The sequence below is a fragment of the Heteronotia binoei genome, chromosome 3, assembly GCF_032191835.1.
Source record: "Heteronotia binoei isolate CCM8104 ecotype False Entrance Well chromosome 3, APGP_CSIRO_Hbin_v1, whole genome shotgun sequence".
NCBI classification, from domain to species: domain Eukaryota; kingdom Metazoa; phylum Chordata; class Lepidosauria; order Squamata; family Gekkonidae; genus Heteronotia; species Heteronotia binoei.
Window position 1 is genome coordinate 26,034,640 of NC_083225.1, and position 23,494 is coordinate 26,058,133.

Below are 23,494 nucleotides of genomic sequence, written 5' to 3' on the forward strand. Positions count from 1 at the left end.
GTTGGACTGGACAGGCCATTGGCCTGATCCAGCATGGCTTCTCTTATGTTCTTAAATTTCCATATATGTGCAGGTCCTTTCGCTAGCAAAAGCATCCTTTTGGTAGTACGGAGAAAACACATCCATTTGGGGGTAAAAATCTAATCAAGATCTTTAATCCTATGTATTCCTAGGTCAAGACTCAGACCAACCCTCAAAAAAAAAATGAGGGGGAGTAAGCTTTTAAAAATAAAAAGAGGTTTTTATTTCATTAATAGGGAAGAAAATTAGGTTCAAAAGTGTGAGAAGCCTATGAGGTAAACATGGCGATTCACAGAACTGAAAAAAACAACAGTAAATCCTACCCCTAGCCAGCGCCTGCCTATAAGGGAGAAACTGAAAAGGGGAGAACCCAAAACATTCAAACCTGGTCTTTGACAAGAAGAGGAAAGGTTCCTCTGCTGGGACAGAGCAGCTCTGGGAGAGTGACCAGGCAGGAGAAAGAGCACAACAAAGCCAGCCTCTATAGTAGAGAGGCAGAGAAGCCAACCGTGAAGTTGGGGTAACTGTAGAGGGGTTGAGGGGTCACTTTTTATATGCTTCTGCCAAGAATGGGGAGGCGGCATTGTCAGTGGGAAGTGAGAGTAATATAAATCCAATCTTTCCAGAGATGGGCTGTCTGAAAAGAAATCCTTCATTTTCATCATGGAGAGGGGTTTTTTCCTCCCTTTGCATTAAAAGTATCAGAGTTCCTTTGGGGAGGTTTGGAAGTAGATATGTGAATATTGATGGCTAGATACTTGGCATGATTAAGGAAACGTTTCCTGACCAGTCATTAGGAGAAGGGGGAAATTGCTGGAATTGGCGCATTGCTTATTGTCTTGGAGATCTGGGTTGTTCATTAAGAACATAAGAGAAGCCATGTTGGATCAGGCCAGTGGCCCATCCAGTCCAACACTCTGTGTCACACAGTGGCCAAAAACCCCAGGTGCCATCAGGAGGTCCACCAGTGAGGCCAGGACACGAGAAGCCCTCCCACTGCTGCTCCCCAAGCACCAAGAATACAGGGCATCACTGCCTCAGACAGAGAGTTGCATCTATGCCCTGTGGCTAATAGCCACTGATGAACCTCTGCTCCGCATGTTTATCCAATCCCCACTTGAAGCTTTCTATGCTTGTAGCTGCCACTACTTCTTTACCAGGGAGGCGGATCCTAGGTCCTTGGGGAAAACAGCCCCCTCTGTTGACTCCTTTTTAGAATGGGCTTTGCATAACTGATGGAGGAGTTGCCTTTCATTCCTTTATGCCTTTTGAGTGACTCACTGCCATTTCATGCAGTTTAATACAGACTTCATCTTTCATTTCTAGTCCCATGCTGAGATGTATATGTGCACAAGTGGGGATCAAAATACAGGTCCCTGTGAGTGGGGAGGGGTCCGACTCCTGGGGCATCACCACAGCTCTCCCCCCCTCCTCAAGCAAATTCCCAATTCAGCTGCATTTGTTCAGCACCACCAATTTTTGGGTAGCTGCTCTTCATCTCCAGACTGAAGTATTCTCTCTCATTACAGACCCTGGAGTTAAAATCTGTAGTATTTGGAGAAGGTATAGTTTATCACAAAGTATGCCTGGAAGCATACTCGAAAAAATACAGCAGACACACTTGACTAGACAGCTAGCCAGAAAATGCCTTTGCTTAAGGACACAAGTTTTGAGAGGACAAATTTGTGAGTACTGTGTAGAAAAGGAGCCAGGGCTTCTCACCTTCTAAAGTAAGAGATTTCCCAAATGATTTGGCAATTGGTGACCTAATAGGGAACAATTAAATGAAGATCTGCTTACAAAGTGCCATGGAGATGGAATATGTTTCAGTTGTAAAGTGAGCTTATATTGGTGCTTTGATGGTACTCTAATAGCAGATGAAATTGTTAAACACATTAGAAAAATATATGCCATTAAAATAGGAGCCAAGGATATATTAGATTCCCTTAGGACAAAAAATATTTTGCGTTAGAAGGTAGGTTCCATGGTACTGAAGGACTGAGATCAGTTTTCTCATCTACTTTGCACTTTTTCTCATTTCTGCTTAGAGTAATTAAGGGAATATCAATGATATGATAGCCAAAAAACTAACATGGCTAATGACAGGTAATGCACTTGCTTAAATCAACACGACAAGTCTTCTCATAAGCTCCCAGGAACTGCAGTTCTTTTTTCCTTGTTATCTGCCATGGTCTCACTGTGGCTGCTTCCATTCAGAGGTTTGCTCTGGTTTGGCTTCCAAATCAGAGCTGTTTTCTTGGGGAGCGGCCGCATGGTGTTCCTTAACTGTCCACTTTCTGTGTTTCCCCCCTGCTTTTCTTCAGTCTCTCCCAAACCTGGTTTGATACAGTCTTTTGGGAAAGGTCACATTCAAGGTGTGTTGTTGTGCCACGTGGGAAGGTGTGCATGTTTTCCATGCCACAGCTGCAATTTCACCATGCCTTCAGAGGGCTTTTAAAAAAATCAGGAATTGACCTATCTGCTAGTTTAAAATGCAGGCAGATCTTTATTTTTTGCCTTCCTCAGTATATCTCTGCAACAAAAAGGGTTAGAGGGACACGTTTTAAAATGAAAGCTGGGAATTCAGAGGTACTTTACTTTATTTGATTTATAGCCCACCCTCCCCACCGAAGCAGGCTCAGGGCGGCTCACAACAGTAAAATCACAACAACCAATTAAAATTTCACAGCATTAATACATCCAATTTTAAAATTCAGTAGTTAAAACAATCTGGTGCTAACATCATTTGGTGTTATTTCACTTCCGATGGCTTCAGTATTAGTCGGTAGTAGTAGATAGCTCATTAAAATGTCATAGCACTCCAGGAATAATACGTCAATGACTGATTTAAAGAAAAAGCCCTCCAATGGTGTGGAAGGGGAAAGGGTGGCCACAGAGGGCTGAAGCAAGGGAATTGTAGGGAAAACTACTACGTAGATGCTCTGCTGCCATTTTCAGTGGCAAAGAAAACCATACAAAGAATCATCACCATGTGAAAGTAGCCTGTATTTCAATCAGGATTCATTTGAGAAACCAGCATTTGTGTGATTTTATCTGCAAAGAAGCCCCGTTTTGCTGCAGAGATGTACTGAGGAAGTTAAAAAAAAAAAGATGTATATGGTAGCAGGAACCAGTACTGAAAAAATTCAAATAAATAAAGAATATTCAATAAATTGTGCAATTCACTAATTTGTTATTTGTCCCCTAAGACCATAGTAAACTCCAGATACGACAAATTCAATCACTTTGGTAGGACTAGATTTTTTTAAAAAAATACATAGATGTGACATTTGGGAGCCTACTCACTTTTGTCACTACAGCACTGGAAACATCTTTCATGTATTATTTGACATTGAAAACTACTGAGTTACACAGAGATTTTCTTCTTACCATACTTAGGAGATACTTGCCCCCAAAGAGCGATTGTCATCAGATTCAAAGAAGGTGTCCTCCCATGTTCCATGCACCAATGTTCCCAAGGCTTTTTACTTGCTCGTGTGTAATTGTGCAAGTCAGCTTTGACTTTTGGGGAGGGGGAGGGGCTTTGCCAGGAATTGGACTAATACTTTCACCATCTATGATGAAACTGGATTACTCTGTTTTAAGAATAATATGGCCTTCAAGGATACAAATGTAGGCCAAGTCTGAGATGTTTTCATCAGTGGAGTTTCTCATGTAACCTAGACTAATTTGTGTTGGCAGCTGTAAACTCATAGCCTGGGCTTTTTTTGTAGCAGGAACTCCTTTGCATATTAGGCCACACACCCCTGACGTAGCCAATCTTCCTGGAGCTCACAGTAGACCCTGTAAGAAGAGCCCTGTAAGCTCTTGGAGGACTGGCTACATCAGCGGTGTGTGGCCTAATATGCAAAGGAGTTCCTGCTACAAAAAAAGCCTCGCTCACAGCATTCTTTCCTCTTTTTTTGTAGGAGGTTATCCCTTACATGGCAGAAGAATATGGATTCCAGTATGAGCTTGTGCAGTACAAATGGCCCCGTTGGCTTCATCAACAGACAGAAAAGCAAAGGATCATCTGGGGCTACAAAATTCTCTTCCTGGATGTCCTTTTCCCCTTGGCTGTAGACAAGATAATATTTGTTGATGCTGATCAGGTACAAAGGTCAAGTTTTCAAAAATTCACATAGAAAGTTATTTGCACTGGTGGGGTGAGGTCCCTCACAGGGCTGCATATCTGCCTCATGACCAGATTAGTAGAATAAAAAGGTAAAGCTTTTCCTGGTCTGGAAGTGGGGCACGATTTGAATATTCCCCCACTGAAATAACATTCTCTGAACATGTTAGGAGGGCGAGGCAGTTGGCCCCCTTCCTGGAACGTAGCGAACTGGCAACAGTGATCCATGCAACGGTCACCTCAAGGTTGGACTACTGCAATGCCCTCTACATGGGGCTGCCCCTGTACCGAACTCAGAAACTGCAGCTAGTCCAGAATGCGGCAGCCAGGCTGTTAGTGGGACTACCTTGGTGGGAACATGTACAGCCTAGGCTGCGGGAGCTACACTGGCTGCCAATTGTGTTCCGAGTTCGTTACAAGGTGCTGGTTATTACCTTTAAAGCCCTATATGGCTGAGGACCTGCCTACCTTAGGGACCGCCTCTCTCCATATATCCCCCAGAGAGCACTGAGATCTAGTTCTCAAAATCTTCAAAAAATCCCTGGACCAAGGGAGGCCAAACTGAAAACAACGAGAGAACAGGCCTTCTCAATAATGGCTCCCCACTGGTGGAATCAACTGCCAGAGGAGGTGTGAGCCCTGCGGGACTTTAATCAGTTCCGCAGGGCTTGCAAAACTGCCCTTTTCCAACTGGCCTATAAGATGGAATCCTGAATGTGACATCTAACCATCTGTATATATATATATATACACACTGTACTGCAGCACCTTTTAATTTGTACTGATTTTAATTAATTTATCTAATGTGTTTTAATTGTATCTTTTTGTATAATTGTGTTTTATAATCATGGTACACTCCATGTCTTGTGAACCGCCCTGAGCCTGCCTCGGCAGGGAGGGCGGGATATAAATAAAAGATTATTATTAGATGATGGGGGAACATCTCATTGAATGTTTCCCCTGATTTGCTGATTATGTGCCAGGAGGGCCTTTGTATGGCAGCTGTGCATGAGAGTTGGGATGGAGAAACCAGCAAAAAGCACCGTCACTTGTTGCCAGCCTTCTAAACCCGATGCTTAGCTGGGAGACTTGTATGCTCCATTATGCAATAGTGTAATGGTTCCTCTAACAGTGCAGAATTGTTTTCTGTGCTTGTCAAGGTAGGACCCTCTTCAAGTACCTGAAGGACTATCATATAGACGAGGATGGTGTGGAATTGTTTTCTGTGGCCCCGGAAGGTAGGGCCAGAACCAATGGGTTGAAATTAAATCAAAAGAATTTCTGGCTCAGCATTAGGAAGAACTTCCTGACGGTTAGAGCAGCTCCTTAGTGGAACAGGCTTCCTCGGGAGGTGATGGGCTCTCCTTCCTTGAAGGTTTTTAAACAGAGGCTTGATGGCCATCTGACAGCAATGTGGATCCTGTGAATTTAGGGGGAGGAATTTCCTGCATTGTGCAGGCAGCTGGACTAGACGATCCTGGAGGTCTCTTCCAAATCTATGATTCTATGGCCTCGGCACACAGGTTTATTTTCTCACTTGCCACTTTGGCCAATAACTTCCACAAAGCTCAATGATCCCAATTTGCCACCCAGGCTAATAACTGTCACAATAACTGTTATCTAATGCTCTTCAGCACCTCACTTAAGCTCCACAGACAGACTCGCACATACACTATTCAGCGCTAACTCTCACAAGAGCCTCTCTCTGAACAAAATAGTCAACTTCACGCCTTAGAGCACGGTACCATCTAATCATAAAACATTTCACTCACCCCATCCAGCCCCCATCTTTCTTACTCCGTAGGCATGCATTTTAGATCATCGTAACATATGTTTAACACTCCATATCTAAAACTCCTTATTAAAACATAGAATCAAACATCCATACAGTATTTACACAACAAAACACCGCAGGAGGTAAAGAATCTTGGAGAGGCTCATTAGCAGAAAGTCAGTCTCTTCTGATAATTGAGGTCTATAAATGAACACACAGAGTTCTTCTGAGTGCTGAAGACTATGTAAAGGTTGGGATCCTACGATATATGAAGCATTTATAGTGAAGAGCCAGTACTGAATGCCCAGTGCAATCCTTCTTATATGCCGCCTTCTTAAGGAGGAGTGATTTGCTTAATGTCACTGGTTTTTGCTAGGGGGAAAATTCATCCTCTTGACAAATGTCAAGTTTTTGCAGCTAGTAAACAAGGACATTCCAAACCTTGCTAATCACTTTTTCAAGGCTTTTTTAAAAAGTGGTCAAATTATTGATCTTGTGACATGACCAACAAATGTCTTTAATAACATTTCTAGAAAAGAAAGGATTTGTTGTTGTTTTTTTGCTGGCAAGTCACAGGCGACTTACAGCATAGGGTTTTCAAGACAAAAGACATTCGGAGTTGGTTTGCTGTTGCCTGCCTCTGCGTCACAACCCTGGACTTCCTTGGTGGTCTCCCATCCACGTACTAGCCAGGGCCAGCTCTGCTTTGCTTCCGAGATCTGATGAGATCAGGCTAGCCTGGGTCAAGAAAGGATTTGTTCTTTATCTAAATAAAAACAACAATCCAGATATTTACACAAATCCTAATTCTCTGGGAGTTTAGGGTTTCATTAGGAATATATGTCAGACAACACTGAGCTGTTACACAGAATGTCTCCTTTCTCTTTCAGCTGAATGGAACCTTTGATAGCTACTGACACAATACAGGCAAGATGGCCTTCTGCCATAAATCTCTCTCTCTCTCTCTTCCCTAACCATCCTATTTCATTCTCCTAATGTCTAGATTGTAAGAAGTGACTTGAAAGAACTCAGAGATGTAAACCTGAAAGGAGCACCTTATGGTTATACTCCATTCTGTGACAGTCGTAAAGAAATGGATGGCTACCGTTTTTGGAAGTCAGGCTATTGGGCTTCACATCTTGGAAGAAGGAAATACCACATCAGGTAGAAGAATTAAGCCAAGTAATCTCCCCACCCCCTTTTTCCATGTATGGAGGTTTATTAAAAAGGTAAAGGTGCAAGCACCAGTCATTTCCAACTCTAGGGTGACGTTGCTTTCACAACGTTTTCACGGCAGACTTTTAATGGGATGGTTTGCCATTGCCTTCCCCAGTCATCTACACTTTCCCCCCAGCAAGCTGGGTACTCATTTTACCGACCTTGGAAGGATGGAAGGTTGAGTCAACCTGGAGCCGGCTACCTGAACCAGCTTCTGCTGGGATCAAACTCAGGTCATAAGCAGAGGGCTCCGACTACAGTACTGCAGCTTTACCACTCTGCGCCACGTGGCTCTTATGGAAGTTTATTACCAGGTGTTTTTTCTAACAGTGTTCCTTGCTGAGAATCTCAGTAAAAAGGAAATTCCGAAAGGCATGTAAATAAAAACATCAGAGCTTCAGTGGCTGCTGTATTTGATCACCATATGTGCTTTATCTAACAATGACAGAGTGACATTTGGGTCTTGCATTTGGCGTTTTCTTAAATGTGGCTAAATAAGATGCTCCAAAAGTTTCTCTCTCTCTCTCCCTCTCTATTTTCTGTTTCTGTTTTTTTGGCAGTGCTCTGTATGTTGTGGATCTGAAGAGGTTCAGAAAAATAGCTGCAGGAGACAGACTTAGAGGTCAATACCAGGCCCTCAGCCAGGACCCGAACAGCCTGTCCAACCTGGATCAGGTATTCTGCAACAAATAGTGAATGTCACACATATATAAGATGGTGGGGTGTTTAGATACTTCATGCCTTAGCATCTCTTAGTGGCTTTCCAGAAGGATAAAGACAGGATGGAGATACCGCAGGGCCAAGACAATGGAAATTATAGAGGAGTGCTGAGCCCAATTCTTACAGCTGTCCAGTTTCCCTGCCATGGAAACAATGGAAGGAGAATATGCTAGCTGCTTCCTTATTTGTTCTGCAGTATCAGTGGTAGGGTAGTGGGAAGGAGGAATCCTTTAGTTGCTGTGACCTAGCCTTCTTTCAGTATCCAGTTTCCCACCTTCCAGCAAATAGAGCTTCAAAACCACACTTTGCAGTATTAACTTGAGGCTTACTCTTATAATTTTTTTTCCAGGATCTTCCCAATAACATGATCCATCAAGTGGCCATCAAGTCTCTCCCTCAAGAGTGGCTATGGTGTGAAACTTGGTGTGATGATGAATCCAAGCGAAAAGCCAAAACGATCGATCTGGTAAGTCAGTGTATTACAGCAGCACCTCCACTCCCACTCCAAGCACTCATTCTAAATGTCTTTTTCAGGCCTTGAGGTTTATGCTGGATTGGTGTTTGATTTATGTATTCAACATATCTAAATACTACTCTGAAGATTATATTGGATTTATATCCCACCCTCCATTCTGAATCTCAGAGTGGCTCACAATCTCCTTTATCTTCCTCCCCTGCAACAGACACCCTGTGAGGTGGGTGGGGCTGAGAGGGCTCTCCAAGAAGCTGCCCTTTCAAGGACAACCTTTGCCAGAGCTATGGCTGAACCAAGACCATTCCAACAGCTGCAAGTGGAGGAGTCGGGAATCAAACCTGGTTTTCCCAGATAAGAGTCCGCGCACTTAACCACTACACCAAACTGGTTCTCACTCTGAATAAAGTTCTCAAGGCAGTAGTAGTGTTGTGAAGGCAGTTCTTATGTGCCTTGTCCTTGGCCTCTAGGATCTGACCTGTGCTAAGGTCAAGAATGTATCTTGGGCTAGCTCAGGGTGGATGAGATGCTGGAAGTTCTGTGAATGCAGATCTCAGGTCCTTTTCCTCTTTTTTTCCAAAATATCAATTGAGAGGGGTCATGATTTAGATCAGGACTACAGTATGAGGAAAGGGGGGATTTAAGCCTCCTCTTCAATATAACTGATCCGAAACAAGCCCTGGGGAACTTTTCTAAGGCAATTTCAGATCATGAAAATAGGGGGCAGGGGAGAGTGACGAGAGAATCCCCTTGTGCCATTGTCTTCATCTAAATCAAAATATTGCAAACCTGATTTTACATAATGGGAAAAAGCATGTCTTTGAGTTACGCTTACCATTCTCTATTTGGGGATGGGGTATTCCCTCGTTTTGTGTGTTCCTGCCTGCCACCAGTCAACTGGCAGGTAGAAGAAAATCCGCCCCCCCCCCCGCCCCAACATTAATGTTGCACGATGTGCTACATTACCTGGAAGAGCTGTGGGCACACCAGAGGTGATTCTCTGGTTTTTGGGCAAAACTCTATGGTTTGAGGGTATTTTCACTGCAGAGCTTTGCTCAACAACCAGAGCATTGCCACCGACATCATTTCCAGGTGACATAGATGTGTGATCTTGGGACATCGGGGTGGTGACACTTCTGGCTCTCAAAATGTCACCCTCACCCCTGTTGGCATCTCAAATGAACCTGGCATGCCTACTTTGAGTCCTGACTTGCTCCATGCCATTCCTGTCTTTGGTAGTAATGAACAACTTAACCAAGGACATATTGTTATGTATTCCAATGTAGATGCACTCTGTTTCTGCAAGAGAGAACCCGTGGGGGAGAGAGGGGTCATTTTTAGATTTGGAGATATTCTCTGTTTAAAATGAACTTATTTTTGTTGCTTGTCCATCGATTCCTACTCCAGAAGGAGGCATGTAGTAGGAATCAAGAAGTCTAAGCTCTGCTTCAGTCACTCATGAGTGAGTGAAAAGGCCTAAAAAAATCATTCGCATAAAGACTGTCAGTAGCTTGGACAGATGTTGATTGTTAAACTTTTCTGATGCTTCATTCTTTAAAAGGGGAGGGACTGTGGCTCAGAAGTAGAGCATCTGCTTGGTATGCAGAAGGTCCCAGGTTCAGTCCCTGGCATCTCAAGTTAAAAAGGATCAAGCAGTAGGTCATGTGAGAGACCTCTGCCTGAGACCCTGGAGAGCAGCCAGTCCGAGTAGACAATAGTGACCTTGATGGACCAATGGTCTGTCTCAGTATAAAGCAAAATACATGTGTTCTGGACAGGGCTTTTTTTGTAGCAGGAGCTCCTTTGCATATTAGGCCACACACCCCTGATGTAGCCAATCCTCCAAGAGCTTACAGGGGTCTTCTTACAGGGCCTACTGTAAGCTCCAGGAGGATTGGCTACATCAGGGGTGTGTGCAGGGCCAGAATAACAATTATGCCAAGTTGGAAATGGCTTATGGGCCCCCACACCTTTAGGGGGCCCAGACCACCTTTCCTCCTGCTTGCAGCCCTCCCAACCTGCACACACAGCCAGCAACTGAGCTGCTCTTTACCCGACTTGCCTGGTGTGGCTGCTGTTGGCATCATTGCCAAGTTTGCCCCTCTCTGCCTCTCCCCTACAGCTTTATCAAAGGGCCTTTTGAGAAGGTGCCTGCAGGCTGCAGTAGGGGCCAAAAGTGGCGGGGTGGGCACTCAGACTCTTGAGATAATTTGCAAGAGGCCCCCCAAGATTTTGACTGCCTAGAGGCCTCCACAGTGTTTAATCCAGCACTGGGTATGTAGCCTAATATGCAAAGGAGTTCCTACTACAATAAAAGCCCTGGTTCTGGAACAGGAAGCTGGTGTTTTACAGCATCATCGGTCCACCTTGTTCAGTATTGTGTGCTCTGACTGACACCACTTCTCTGTAGTCTCAGACAGAGTCTTTCTTAGCACCTATCACCTTCAACTGGGGATAAAACGTGGATGCTTCAATGTGCAGTTCAGGTATTCTACCACTGAACCCCTACAAAAATACCTTGGCTCATGCAAGATACAGCTGTGGGTTCCTTTTTTAGGAAGAACAAAATGCTGTCAGTCTTACTCTACTATATCTTTACTTTAATGGGCTTGTGTTACTGAAGATTCCTGCCAAATTTCATATTCTTGCCCATTTTTGTGAGTTGTAGCAGAGACAGAAGAAACTAGTTGGGGACAAGCCAGTTGAAAAAGATGAATGGTGGGATTGAAGACTCCTGGGGGCTGGTGACAGATGCTCCTGTTTATAAAAAGAATGCTTTCCAGATGTTGAGGCTGCCTAATAGAGCGGTGATTGAAAAGCATGGCATGCTGTTCTCTAAAAAATTAATAAGTGGCTTCTTTTTTGCCAGAATAATTTGCATAGTAGTTTGCTGAGGTGTCAGCAGTTACAAGCTCTAATTTTGTTGTGGAACCCAAAATGGGGGTGTATCTCCAGACATATGGGGGTCATTTTGCTGCTAACCTACCAACTTGCTGAATAACCTTGGGGAAGCGCCAGCAAAAAGAATTCTGCTGTATCCTACCAGTCTGCTCATCACCATTTGGTGCTCTCCTTCAGCTTAATTAGTATGAACAAGTTATGTTCGGAGAAGATCCCTTGCTAAGATTGTCAGCTCCGGGTGGGGAAATACCTGGAGATTTGACTTAGAGTATAATGCCATTGAGTCCATCCTCCAAAGCAGTCATTTTCTCCAGGGGAACTGATTTCTATTGCCTGGAAACTAATTGAAATAATGGGAGATCCCCAGGTCCCACCTGGAGGTTGGCAGCCATAATCCTTGGGCTGGAGGTCACCATCTGGTTTTGCTGAATGGAGTAGTGGGATACAGAACAACAACAGTGACTTACTTCACAGTTGTCTACTTTCTCCCAACTACCAGTCTTTAGTGAATGCTGTTTCTGAATATATAGTTTGATTCTCAGCAAGTCCATTGCCTGGGTTTTAATTTAGCTGATCATGCAGGGCTTTTTTTTGTAGCAGGAACTCCTCTGCATATTAGGCCACACCCCATGATGTAGCCAGTCCTCCTGGAGCTTACAGGTCCTGTACAAAGAACCCAGTAAGCTCTTGGCTACATCAGGGGGTGTGGCCTGATAGGCAAAGGAGTTCCTGCTACAAAAAAAGTCCTGATCCTATATTTTTTAATTGGTGTGTTAAAACTTACACTTGATGATCTCTGTACTTGATTAAGAAGCCTTCTTACTGTTGTTTTGTCTAAATGTTATTGCTTGTTTTTTTTTTTAATGAACAACTTCAGTGTAACAACCCGAAAACTAAAGAACCCAAACTTGAAGCTGCTCTCAGGATAGTTCCTGAATGGGCTGAGTACGATTCTGAAATACAGCAGCTAATCAATCGAAACAGGAGAAAAAAGGGAACTGTGATCCAGCCCTCCAAAAAAGGTGAGGCCCTGAAATGTTTTTAAAGACTTGTGGAAATAGGGTGTGTGGGGGGGAGATATTGAATGAAAGGTTTTGAGGTGTTCTAGATATGTGCTACAGAAAACAGGATGTGGGGGTCCCTTTGGCAAATTATTCTGAGGACTTCCTTAACCTGGAAGAGATGATGTCTGTAAACAGAATTTGTTGGATGCTATGTGTGAAATGTGAGCAAAGGTACTGTTGGGGGATTGGGTTCTTCCTTAGTTTTGGAACCCTGGCAAATGTTTACACCAAATCTGGCCCTGTTACAAATCCACTTCAGGCCATCATTCATATATCATCCTTGATGGTCAACTAAGAACATAAGAAAAGACATGTTGGATCAGGCCAGTGGCTCATCCAGTCCAACACAGTGACCAAAACCCAGGTGCTATCAGGAGGTCCACCAGCCAGAACTCCAGAAGCCCCGTCCCACTGTGGCCCTGCACGTACTGAGAATACTTCACTGCCCCAGATGCTGCTATGTTCTGTTTCTGTTCTCTGCTTCCATAAATGGAAGCTCAATCATAAACCTGTTTACTTGAAAGGAAGTCCCACTGAGTTTAGTATGATTTACTTCCAAGAAAGTGTGCATTATACTACAGCTTTAGTGAAAGGCGGCGAGAATAGTGTAAGCTGTTCTGGGTCTCCATTCAGGAAAAAGATGGGGCATAAATTAATTCCCAGGCAACTTTAATATCCATATATAACAATATTTGTGCTTAAACTTATTTTGGATTTGGCTCCCTATAGCTTACTTCCACTATCTCTCAATATGCCTCGGGTGCTGGCCTTCTGGGGGTACCAAATTGGGCACACCCCACATGACTTGGTGACATTATCAGTGCAGGGAGAGGGGCGGGGGGGGCGCCAGAAATTAGCCTTGCCTAATCAGCATTACTGATTTAACAAACACAAATTTGAGCAGGCTTCGGAGGATGGTGGAAGACAGGAGGGCCTGGCATGACTTTGTCCATGGGGTCGCAAAGAGTCGGACTCGACTGCAACTGAACAACAAAAAGGGTGCCGGACAGTCTAGGTCTGGCCCTGAGAATCCTCAGTATCTAGAACGCTGCATTATAATTCTTCTCTAGATTATACTTTATTTTAAAGATTGACACTGTATTATATATCATAAAATGCATACTGATCGATTGTATCTGACTTTTAAAATTTAATAAAAGTTATATTGGGGGAGGCTGACTTACAATGACCCTGACAGAGATTTCAGGGCAAGAGACAGACATTTGGGAGTGGTTCGCCCTTGCCTTCATTTCCATTGCGACCCTGGACTTTCTTGGGGGCCTCCCATTCAAGTACTAACCCGGGTTGACCCTGCTTAGCTTCCAAGATCAGAGAAGATTGGTCTATGACTCAGTCCACCTTCCATTGGCATAATACGGGATACCTGGCAAAGTTATCTGAAGGAATTTTGAGGTAATCCACATGGAGCTTTTTAACATACTGAAAGACCAGTACTTACAATGAGATCCTTGAATATGAGAACTAGCCCTCATAAGGACGTTAAAAAACTCGATTACAGGGCTGGTTGTTTGATATTATTGTGCCATATAACCAATTGGAAGTCTCTGGAAGAAGCAGGTATTGTAGAAGAAGAAGACTGCAGATTTATACCCCGCCCTTCTCTCTGAATCAGAGTGTCAGAGTGGCTTACAATCTCCTTTATCTTCTTCCCCCACAACAGACACCCTGTGAGGTAGGTGGGGCTGAGAGGGCTCTCACAGCAGCTGCCCTTTCAAGGACAACCTCTGCAAGAGCTCTGGCTGACCCAAGGCCATTCCAGCAGCTGCAAGTGGAGGAGTGGGGAATCAAACCTGGTTCTCCCAGATAAGAGTCAGTACATGTAACCACTACACCAAACTGGCTTTCTGTGGGCGCTATTTTATCACTTGTTTCAACCCTATGAACACACTTTGGATTTTTTGAAAGGGTCGTGGTCATCACCACCAAATAGCTGCCACCGTGGGGCCACTCACAAAAGGTTGCAAACTGAAGGCAGCTACTTCCTGTAGAAAGAAAGGTGGTGTCTTTTGGGCTCTTCTGAACTAATGTCTACACTGAAAAGGGGAAAGAAAGCTGACATCAGCTTTTTATTTTGTGAAAGGAATACAGTTTGCTTTCGATTCCCAAGGGAAAATGTTTGTCCCCCCATGGCCAGAGCAAGAGATTTCCAATCCAAGAGATAAGAAAGCCTGCAGCTAAACGGAGGGTACGGAGCTGTAACATACCCAACCGGGATAAGCTCTTTGCTAACCAAACAGCTGGTTGGAGTGGGGAGGGGGTAACCTTAAGCTCCCTGTTTACTGCCCATCCATTCAAGACCCTTTGGATTTTATCCCCAAGACTTGAGAAATAAGTGGCCACCAGGAAACATTACTTTGGGAATTAGTGAGGTAATATATGACTCCTGGCTGTCTCTTTTTCCAAAGGCACCACTTAATATTATTGCCACCAGCTTGGACAGAGGATTAAGGCATCAAATTAAAATAACGATTCTAGCCGTAATGAAACCGTGACATTAAGAATTATCCAAACATTCTCAGCTGTGTGAATTAACATTTTTTGTTTGGCTCTGTTAAAGTCATGGTGTTCTTGAACGCACAGAACAAATGCATGGGTTTTTTTTTTCTTGTTGCAGAATCTAAACACGATGAACTTTAATTGCTGCTTGGAATTCATGACGACGACGCAACTGCCCTCCTACCTACCGTGGACTTGAGGGGGGAGGGAAGAAACAGGGCAGACTGCTGTTGGCCATGGATGTAAATATTTCAGAGACGCTCTATTTTTTAAGATTCATGGATGTGATATTAAATTAATACATTACTTCAGTGCCTATTTTCCTTGGAAAGTGAAAAAGCAGAATAGGATGGAGCTCCAACAAAACCAGCAGCTCTATGGTTTCTAGTTCAGCCTTGCTGGGCTTTGCCCCTCTCTTTTGTTTCCAGAGGCCATGAAGATTCTGGTGCTATTTACCCTAAAGCACAACGTGCTTCTATTCCACACACAGTTCTGGTCTGTGGTCTCTGGTCATTCAGAGTGTGTGCCTTTGCACGGTCATGTTAAACTGACCGGCTGCAGCAAACACAGCACTTCCTCCAATAACTTCAGGCAACAGAATTGGAAGCCTGAATAGCTTTTTCTGTCTTCTATCCGGTAGCTTCCTCAGACAACTCGAGTGTACTCTTACTAATTTAAGAATCGATTGATAAAATACTTTCTCAGTGGATTAAGTGCTGGATTAGAAGTGCCTCCTGATGTCATGGCTCACCTCTTCTCAGTGTCATTTGTAAAATGTATTTAAAAGCATTGATGGTGGGGGGGCTGTCACTGTTCCGTTCTCTTATTAAAACTGTCAGTTCCTAGCGACTGTTTTAATTTGTTCCAAGTGCATCAAATCTACATGTTGTCAGCATTTTTTATACATACACACACAGTACCTTCAGCACTGTAGAGAAGGGGCAAGATTGAAAAAGTGAGTAGCTAAGGCTGCAATCCTATGCCTGTTTTCTTGAAAGTGAACACTAGAAGATTTGGTAAACTAACTCTTACCTCTAAATTAAGCAAGCACAGGATTGGGCTGTATAAAAATATCAATAGGTTAGTAATGTCTCTCTTTGAAGAGTTTCCCTTTTTATTTTACTTCTCCCCAAGGCTTTTCTTGTAGCAGGAACTCCTTTGCATATTAGGCCACACTGTCAAGCATGGTGAAATTGCATTGATAATTGATTGTTATAGGGTCCTGCCTAACCCTGGTCTGTGAAGTATCATGGAGGATCCAGCTTTGCTAGTTTTCTTATTCTTTCCCTCTCTCCTCCTTGCTTTATTGCCTGAATAGTAGAAGTAGGGAGAAATGAAACTAACTTGAGAAGAAGTAATCAGCACCTTCCCATACATTCCTGGTAGGCAGTGCGACACATCTGGGGAAAGCAAGGACAGAGTCTTGATAATACTGTGAGAATGTAGACATTTATGATAGTTGACGTGTGAGAGCTACCCCGCACCCCCATCCTTTGGAATCCTTTTGAAGTAAGCCTTAAAATTATTGTATCAATGTATATTCTCAAGAATCTGTTACACAGAAAGTATCGGTCTATCAATAAACGTAGTCTTTGTATCAACTTCAACTCGTCATTGAACCCGCATGCTTGACACACACACCTGATGTAGCCAATCTTCTTGGAGCTTACAGGAGGCCCTGTAAGCTCTTGTAGGATTGGCTACATCAGGGGTGTGTGGCCTAATATGCAAAGGAGTTCCTGCTACAAGAAAACTTGCATCTCCCATTGTTGCTCTGTAACAAATTTTGCTAGTAAAGCAGTTAAAATGATGGGTAAACAATTGCCTGGGTGGTTCGACACACTGGACTATTTTTAAATGTTCAGATTCTATTTTTAAAAATGCACCTTCTGTCAAAACCCCATTCTTTGTCAGTCTGTTTCTCTGTAAGAACCAGATGTCACAGTGGGGGGGGGGGGGGAGGGTTAGCTGTTTTGAATTAATTACTTTTTCAGCATGCTGTAAAGTTTGCTCATGTATCGATGCCACCGCAGTGTATATTTCCTGGGCCTGGCCAGTGGCAGCCAGTGCTGTAAAGTTGGGTGAGAGGAAATCATGAAAAATAAATTAAACTTGATATGTTACTTTCTTTTTAAAATGCACTTTGTAATAAATGCACTTTGTAATAAATGCATATATTCTGTTTGCATGCATACATTGTGGAGCTGCCGCTGCCGTGCCTCTAAACCTGGCCCCTATTATGTGGAGTCCTTCCCTGTGGTCCATATCCCACCATTGCAGAGTGGGAAAGAGCCATGTTGGAGTAGCCTCCACTGTCCTGAAGGCAAAAGGACACAATTTTACACTGCCCGCCAAGAAATGTTTATACTGTTAACTACATCACGTGCATGAATTGCTCAGAGTGCAGAATCCAAACCTGACAAGAGATGTGATGTGCTCTGTCACCACAAATTTAACGTGACTATTTATGAACACAGAGCAGCTTCCAGACATTCAAAAGAGAATTAAAAATATAATTTTAAGAACATAAGGGAAGCCATGTTGGATGAGGAATTGCCCATCCAGTCCAAGACTATGTCACACAGTGGCCAAAACCCAGGTACCACCAGGAGGTCCACCAGTGGAACCAGAACTCCAGAAGCTCTCCCACTGTTTCCCCCCAAGCCCCAGGAATACAGAGCATCACTGCCCCACATACAGTGTTCCCTTTATTCCTTGTGCCTTAATAGCCACTGATGGGCCTCTGCTCCACATGTTTATCCAATCCCCTCTTGAAGCTGTCTATGCTTGTGACAGCAATTTCAATGTTTTTAGTAGTACATTCTTCAACTCAAGACTATTTACCTTATTTACAAACCAAACTACCACAGGGCCAAAGGGAGATTTGTTGCTGGAGAATATCTGAGCAAATAAAGTGAAACTACTTCATTGTTTTCACGTCACAGGGATTGACAGAACAGCAGCAAAAATGGAAGATTTCTAAAGGCTAAGGGGAGGAGCTCACGGCCAGAAGGTGTAGCAATGGCCACAGGCATTGACAGTGTTAAAGAGGGATTTGGCAGATTCACAGAGGATAGGTCTATCAGTGGCTACTAGCCATGGTGACCAGAGCCAGGAGGCAACATTGCGGAAGGCCTTGGCCTCTTTGCCCAGTTGTTGGCCATCCAGGCTGGCCACTGTGTGGGACAGGATGCTGGACTGGATAGACCACTGATCTGATCCAGCAGGCTTTTCTCATGTTCTAGGTTCTGTGGGTGATTAGTAACCTTATGGCTCAAGAACAGCCCACAAAAGCTATTGCTGGCCTCCTTGGCACAGCCAGGGCTTTTTTTGTAGCAGGAACTCTTTTGCACATTAGATTACAACCCCTTGATGGAGCCAATCCTCCAAGAGTTTACAGGGCTACTGTAAACTCCAGGAGGATTGGCTACATCAGGGGTGTGTGACCTAATATGCAAAGGAGTTCCTGCTACAAAAAAAGCCCTGGGTACCATTATTCACTGGAAGCAAGTGCCACATTGCATCCCTGTTGTCCTGCAAGGGGAGAAAAGACTTGATCTGCTATTCCGCTGCAGTGCATACACTGTTACATCGAAGTACCAGTAGAGGGCAATTCTGCACTCGTTTGGCCTAATTAGATACAAATGGGCAGCTCCATCTATCTAAAACAGGTTGAGGAGAACGGAACTCTCTGCTCCTTCCACCTCTCTAAGCTAGGAGGAAAACAGCATGAATCCCAGGCACCTTTTCTCCTGACAAAGCAGAACGAGGACTGCTAACTGGCTTGGAGAAAGTTGTCTTCTCCTTTTTAACAGAGGGTTAACAGGATGAGGTTTACCTGCACACATAGACAAGCTTCAATTGCTTGTCATTAAGCCTCTGTGAAAGGGACACGTTTTTCTCCAAGCTGTCTAGCAACCTAAAGTAGACCTCATTTGAGATATGAAAGGTGCAGGCCTAGGAACAGTGATGGCTGCCATCATGGCTTGGCTTGCTCTAATAAACAAGTGTCTGGCCTAGGCCACCTCAAACTGTATATGGAATGGTCCCCCCATTCACAAAAATCTCACAGAAAAGTAAGATGCCAGACAGAAGGGTAGATCAGAAGCCACACAGTTGCAATTGGGCGGTGGGTCAAATGAAATAACGAAACAGAATTTTAACTTCCAGTATTCACTCAAAGTAAAGGTAAAGGTAGTCCCCTGTGCGAGCACCAGTTGTTTCTGACTCTGGGGTGATGTCACATCATGACTTTTCATGGCAGACTTTTTTTACAGGGTGGTTTGCCATTGTCTTCCCCAGTCATCTACACTTTCCCCCCAGCAAGCTGGGTGCTCATTTTACTGACCTCAGAAGGATGGAAGGCTGAATCAACCTTGAGCTAGCTACCTGAACCCAGCTTCCACCAGAATCAAACTCAGGTCATGAGCAGAGGGCTTCGACTGCAGTACTGCAGCTTTACCACTCTGCACCACGGGGCAGCATTAGTTATTCACTCAGCATGTATTAAATTTCAGGGTGCCTTTAAAGACCTATGAACAATGGTTTTTGGAAAAAGAAAAAGGTCTCACAGCTTGTCCACGTTTAAGGCATTTAATAACAAATACCGATATCGTCCTACAGCAACCCAGAAAACAACCCCTGAATTGCTCTGTAAATTGCTCTCTTAAGTTTCCAAAGAGGAGAAGTGGATGCATTTCCCATCATATTCCCTCCCCTCCCACTCTCATCCAATGAAATACAAGCGCACGGAAACACTGGCACAGTAGAAAAGTTTCTGTAGCATATAACCAATTTTTAAAACTATGGCACTCTTGTTCATATTAATCTGGTTTCACATATCCACACAGACGAAAAAAAAAATAGGCTTGCTGGTGTTAACAGAAGTTTGAAACTGTTCGATAAAACTAGGAAACAGCTTTTATCTAAATTGTTGCTGCCAGTTTGCTACCTAGCTTGTTTTCAAACTTATCTTCAAAAGAACGTCTTAGCTTCATAGCACTGCTGTTTTTTTAAAAAAATTCGGATCTTTACAAACATTTGGACAGTGTGCCTCTACTACAAGGGCTTATGTTAATTGACAGAGGCTGGTCTTTACCGATGTGATTAGCAAACCTGCCTTGAAGGACTCCTGGCCCAGTCCGCTTTGCTGCTGCTAACAGTGCCCCGGGCAACAGCGACAGACTTGAAAAGCCACATGCAGCTGAGTCCATGCTTAAAAGTGTATGTAACGAGCCATCAAGTTCCAGCTGACTTACGGTGACCCCAGCAAGGGGCTTTCAAGACACAGGAGAAGCTGAGGTGCTTTGCCGTTGCCTTCCTCTGCAGAGCCTTCCTTGGTGATCTCCCTTCCAAGCACTGAGCTTGCTTAGCTTCTTAGATCTCCCAGGCCACCTTCCCTCCCATCCATGCAAAATGGGGCTTGTCACTGAACCTCCTTGTTAGAACCAAAATGCGGCGAGCCTGAGCATTCAGAAACAAGCCCCGTTGAGCTCAGGGGCACTTACACCTTTGTAACTGCGTTTGGGATTGCAGCAGAAAGCGAGAAACGTTTTCTACCCCCTGGCTATTCCATTTCTGATGATGGTGCTAAAAAGGAATAAAGCATTATAAATACTGTTGAAAATACCTGGCATTAGTTGATTTACAAGTTTCCTGGTTAATACAGTGAGACCCATACATCTTGACAAACAGTACCAACCCTTCCAGTGCTTCCAAAACGATGCAAGCCAGTTAATGGTATCCGTAAGATACCCATTACCAGCATTTAACTTCTTCTCAAATAGATGGAGTTATAAAACATCCTACAGCCACAACACTGCCATCTTACAAGTCACCCCTAAACATATCCCATCCCTTTCTTTTAAGAAACAGTCTCAAGGGCCGAAATAAAATTCCGCAGATCTGGCACAGTGTCCACCCCGCTCCAATGCCAAGTATATACTGAGTGCAAAGTTCAGAATGGTTTGCAGAACAACAATTAAGAATACCGCTTTAGGTATCTTTCTGTAGCAAGTCTTCAAGACAAAAGGGGGTAAGATATGTTCTTAATCAGAGAAAATCATCCTTTATGAATCAGAATACTATCCACAAGCCAGGACCCCTTTCCACAAACACAAGTCTCAGAAAGCAATCCTCAGCAGGTCAACTGAGAGATATATCCTATTTTACTGAATGGGGTTTACTTCCAGGAAAGTGCTCATAGGATTGCAGCCTTACAGATGCTCCTGATGGACATCTGGGGCACTGGAATGACCTGAAGCTGCCTTCAGCCATCATACAGAACACTGAAACAGAAAAATGTGCAGAGACCCAGCACATTTCTTATATAGAGAATTGCACTTAAAAACTAACTCCTTTAACCTGCATCTTACCAATGCAGGCATGCAAATTAGCTCAAGTTGCCTTCCCCATCTAGATTCTACACCAGGTTCACTATCCTAGTGAATGAGGACCACTCACTCTAGTGAATGCACACACATCTATGTGTAAATCCCAGGCAACTGCACTTAGTTTTTAAGCTGATTTTCTGCAAGAGAAAGGAACAGGGGAGTAGCGAGGCGCACATGCAAACCTGGAAACAGTTTGCAGTTTATGCACATTTTTCTGAACCCTAGTTCAGTGTCTGAATTCAGTCTTGCTAAAGCATTCCCATATCATCATCCTAAAAGGTAGCAGAGAAGGGGATATTATGCCGACTCCCAGGGCAGGTCTAAATAAGCTCGAGCCTCTCTTGGAAATTTCTCCACTTGAGTTTCTTCCTGTTTCAAGGGTAGACCTGGATGGTAACGCAGAAGTGTTTTTGACAAGATGGCAGCTTGCAGGAGTGAGGGGGAGGGGCATCCAGTGTTTCCCAAAATGCAGCCAATCAAGAAGAAGAAGAAGAAGAAGATATTGGATTTATATCCCGCCTTCCACTTCGAAGAGTCTCAGAGCGGCTCACAATCTCCTTTACCTTCCTCCCCCACAACAGACACCCTGTGAGGTGGGAGGGGCTGGAGATGGCTCTCCCAGCAGCTGCCCTTTCAAGGACAACCTCTGCCAGAGCTATGGCTGACCCAAGGCCATGCCAGCAGGTGCAAGTGGAGGAGTGGGGAATCAAACCCGGTTCTCCCAGATAAGGGTCCGCACAATCAAAATATTGGCATCCATACTGAATACAATATTGTACTTTCTCATCATTTCTACAAGCAAAAACAGAGTCCCACAAAAGTAACTAGAAAGTATGCAAAAGTGTAAAGTGCATTCTTGAATAAGATGCTTTCTTTGACAGGGATATGATGGGCTAAAGGCTTCGAATCGCTTGTGAAAAAGCGGTCCAAGGACTGCAGCCTTACCTGTTCTTTCACATCTTTTAGCAGAGGTCAGGAATTTGACATCCAGAAACAGAAAATCAATTAGTACTAATAGGACTGCTGCCGTTATCACATTCATTTACCCTTCCATCACCAAAGGGCTGGTTTTCATTGAAGTCCTTGAAAGATTTCACTATTTTAAGTTACTCTAGAAATAAAATAAAATCAAACTCATAGAAGCAAAGCGGGAAGGGAGAGAGGGAAGTTTTCTAACTGAAGTGGAACTTAAATTTAAAAGGTCCTCCAGAACTGAAGGGGTCAAACCCCTGCCAGGAATTCCATCCTCTGTGGAAAGGGTTTCCTCCGCCTTGCTGGCTTTCCGCGTCCAGGGGGTCTTCTCCTGCGTCAAACTTCCGCCGCATTTCTTTTTTAAAAAGATGAAATCCGTAAGCATGAGATCATAAAGCATGGCAAACAATGCATTCTGCAAATAAAACAACCAGGAATGGTTGAGTTAAAAGCAGGGGGACTATTGTAGCAGGAACTCCTTTGCATATTAGGCCACACACCCCTGATGTAGCCAATTCTCCGAGAGCTTACAGGACTCTTCTTATAGTGCTTATTGTAAGCTCTTTGAGGATTGGCTACATCATAGGCGTGTGGCTTAATATGCAATGGAGTTTCTGCTATTAAAAAAGCCCTGGTTAAAAGGAAAAGGGAGATGCATGAGGAATCAAGAGCCTATGAGAACCAAGATGGCATCTCTATGTTACTGTATCTTTGTCCTAGCAATGAGAACCCTCAATGCAATTTCTTATGGATGTGGCTTGAGGTCTGGGTGTGGCCAGAGGCAAGGGGGAGGGAGGGAACTGGGGACATCTAAGCCATAGAGAAAGGCCTGCGCACAGACCAAAAGCTCTTGGTTCTTTACCCGAGGCACTGTGTGCCTTAGACTGAATAGGAGTCTCTGGGTTGAGTCCAATGCCTCCTTCTGCACCGTGGGGACCAAAGCAGCTTATATCATTCTCCTTCCACCTTCTTTATCCACACAACAATCCTGTGTGGTCGGTTAGGCTGAAAATGTGTGACTGGTCCAAAATCACCCAGTGAGTTTCCATAGCAAGATGAGGATTCAAACCTGGGTTTCGTAGACCCTACTCTGAAGCCCTAACCACTATGCCACACTGGCTTTCACAGGGTAGCTAATGTGAAACAGTAACAAGGAGCCATGCCTAGTTCAATCATGCATGGTATCAGGCAGGGCCTTTTTTGTAGAAAAAGCCCAGCAGGAACTCATTTTCATATTAGGCCACACCCCCTGACCACCATTGTTTAGCATAGGGCTTTTTGTGGAAAAAGCCCAGCAGAGGCTCATTTGCA

General features: G+C 44.0%; 2 protein-coding genes across 3 annotated transcripts in view; one reads left to right on the forward strand and one right to left on the reverse strand.

Moving 5' to 3' along the window:
* The window catches only part of UGGT2 (UDP-glucose glycoprotein glucosyltransferase 2), a 137,298-nt gene extending 120,342 nt beyond the window's left edge, over positions 1 to 16,956 (forward strand). For both annotated transcript variants that reach the window (XM_060233610.1, XM_060233611.1), the window contains 6 exons: positions 3,951 to 4,133; positions 6,931 to 7,091; positions 7,706 to 7,820; positions 8,215 to 8,331; positions 12,116 to 12,260; positions 14,938 to 16,956. In XM_060233610.1, coding sequence (XP_060089593.1) covers positions 3,951 to 4,133; positions 6,931 to 7,091; positions 7,706 to 7,820; positions 8,215 to 8,331; positions 12,116 to 12,260; positions 14,938 to 14,960 — 744 coding nt within the window. In that variant the 3' untranslated portion in view covers positions 14,961 to 16,956. The remainder of the gene's footprint in view (positions 1 to 3,950; positions 4,134 to 6,930; positions 7,092 to 7,705; positions 7,821 to 8,214; positions 8,332 to 12,115; positions 12,261 to 14,937) is intronic.
* Positions 16,957 to 22,332: 5,376 nt separating this feature from the next.
* DNAJC3 (DnaJ heat shock protein family (Hsp40) member C3) overlaps positions 22,333 to 23,494 on the reverse strand; it is a 67,735-nt gene continuing 66,573 nt past the window's right edge. The window contains exon 12 of the mRNA XM_060233612.1: positions 22,333 to 22,538. Within this exon, the coding sequence (XP_060089595.1) occupies positions 22,384 to 22,538 (155 nt within the window). The 3' untranslated portion in view covers positions 22,333 to 22,383. The remainder of the gene's footprint in view (positions 22,539 to 23,494) is intronic.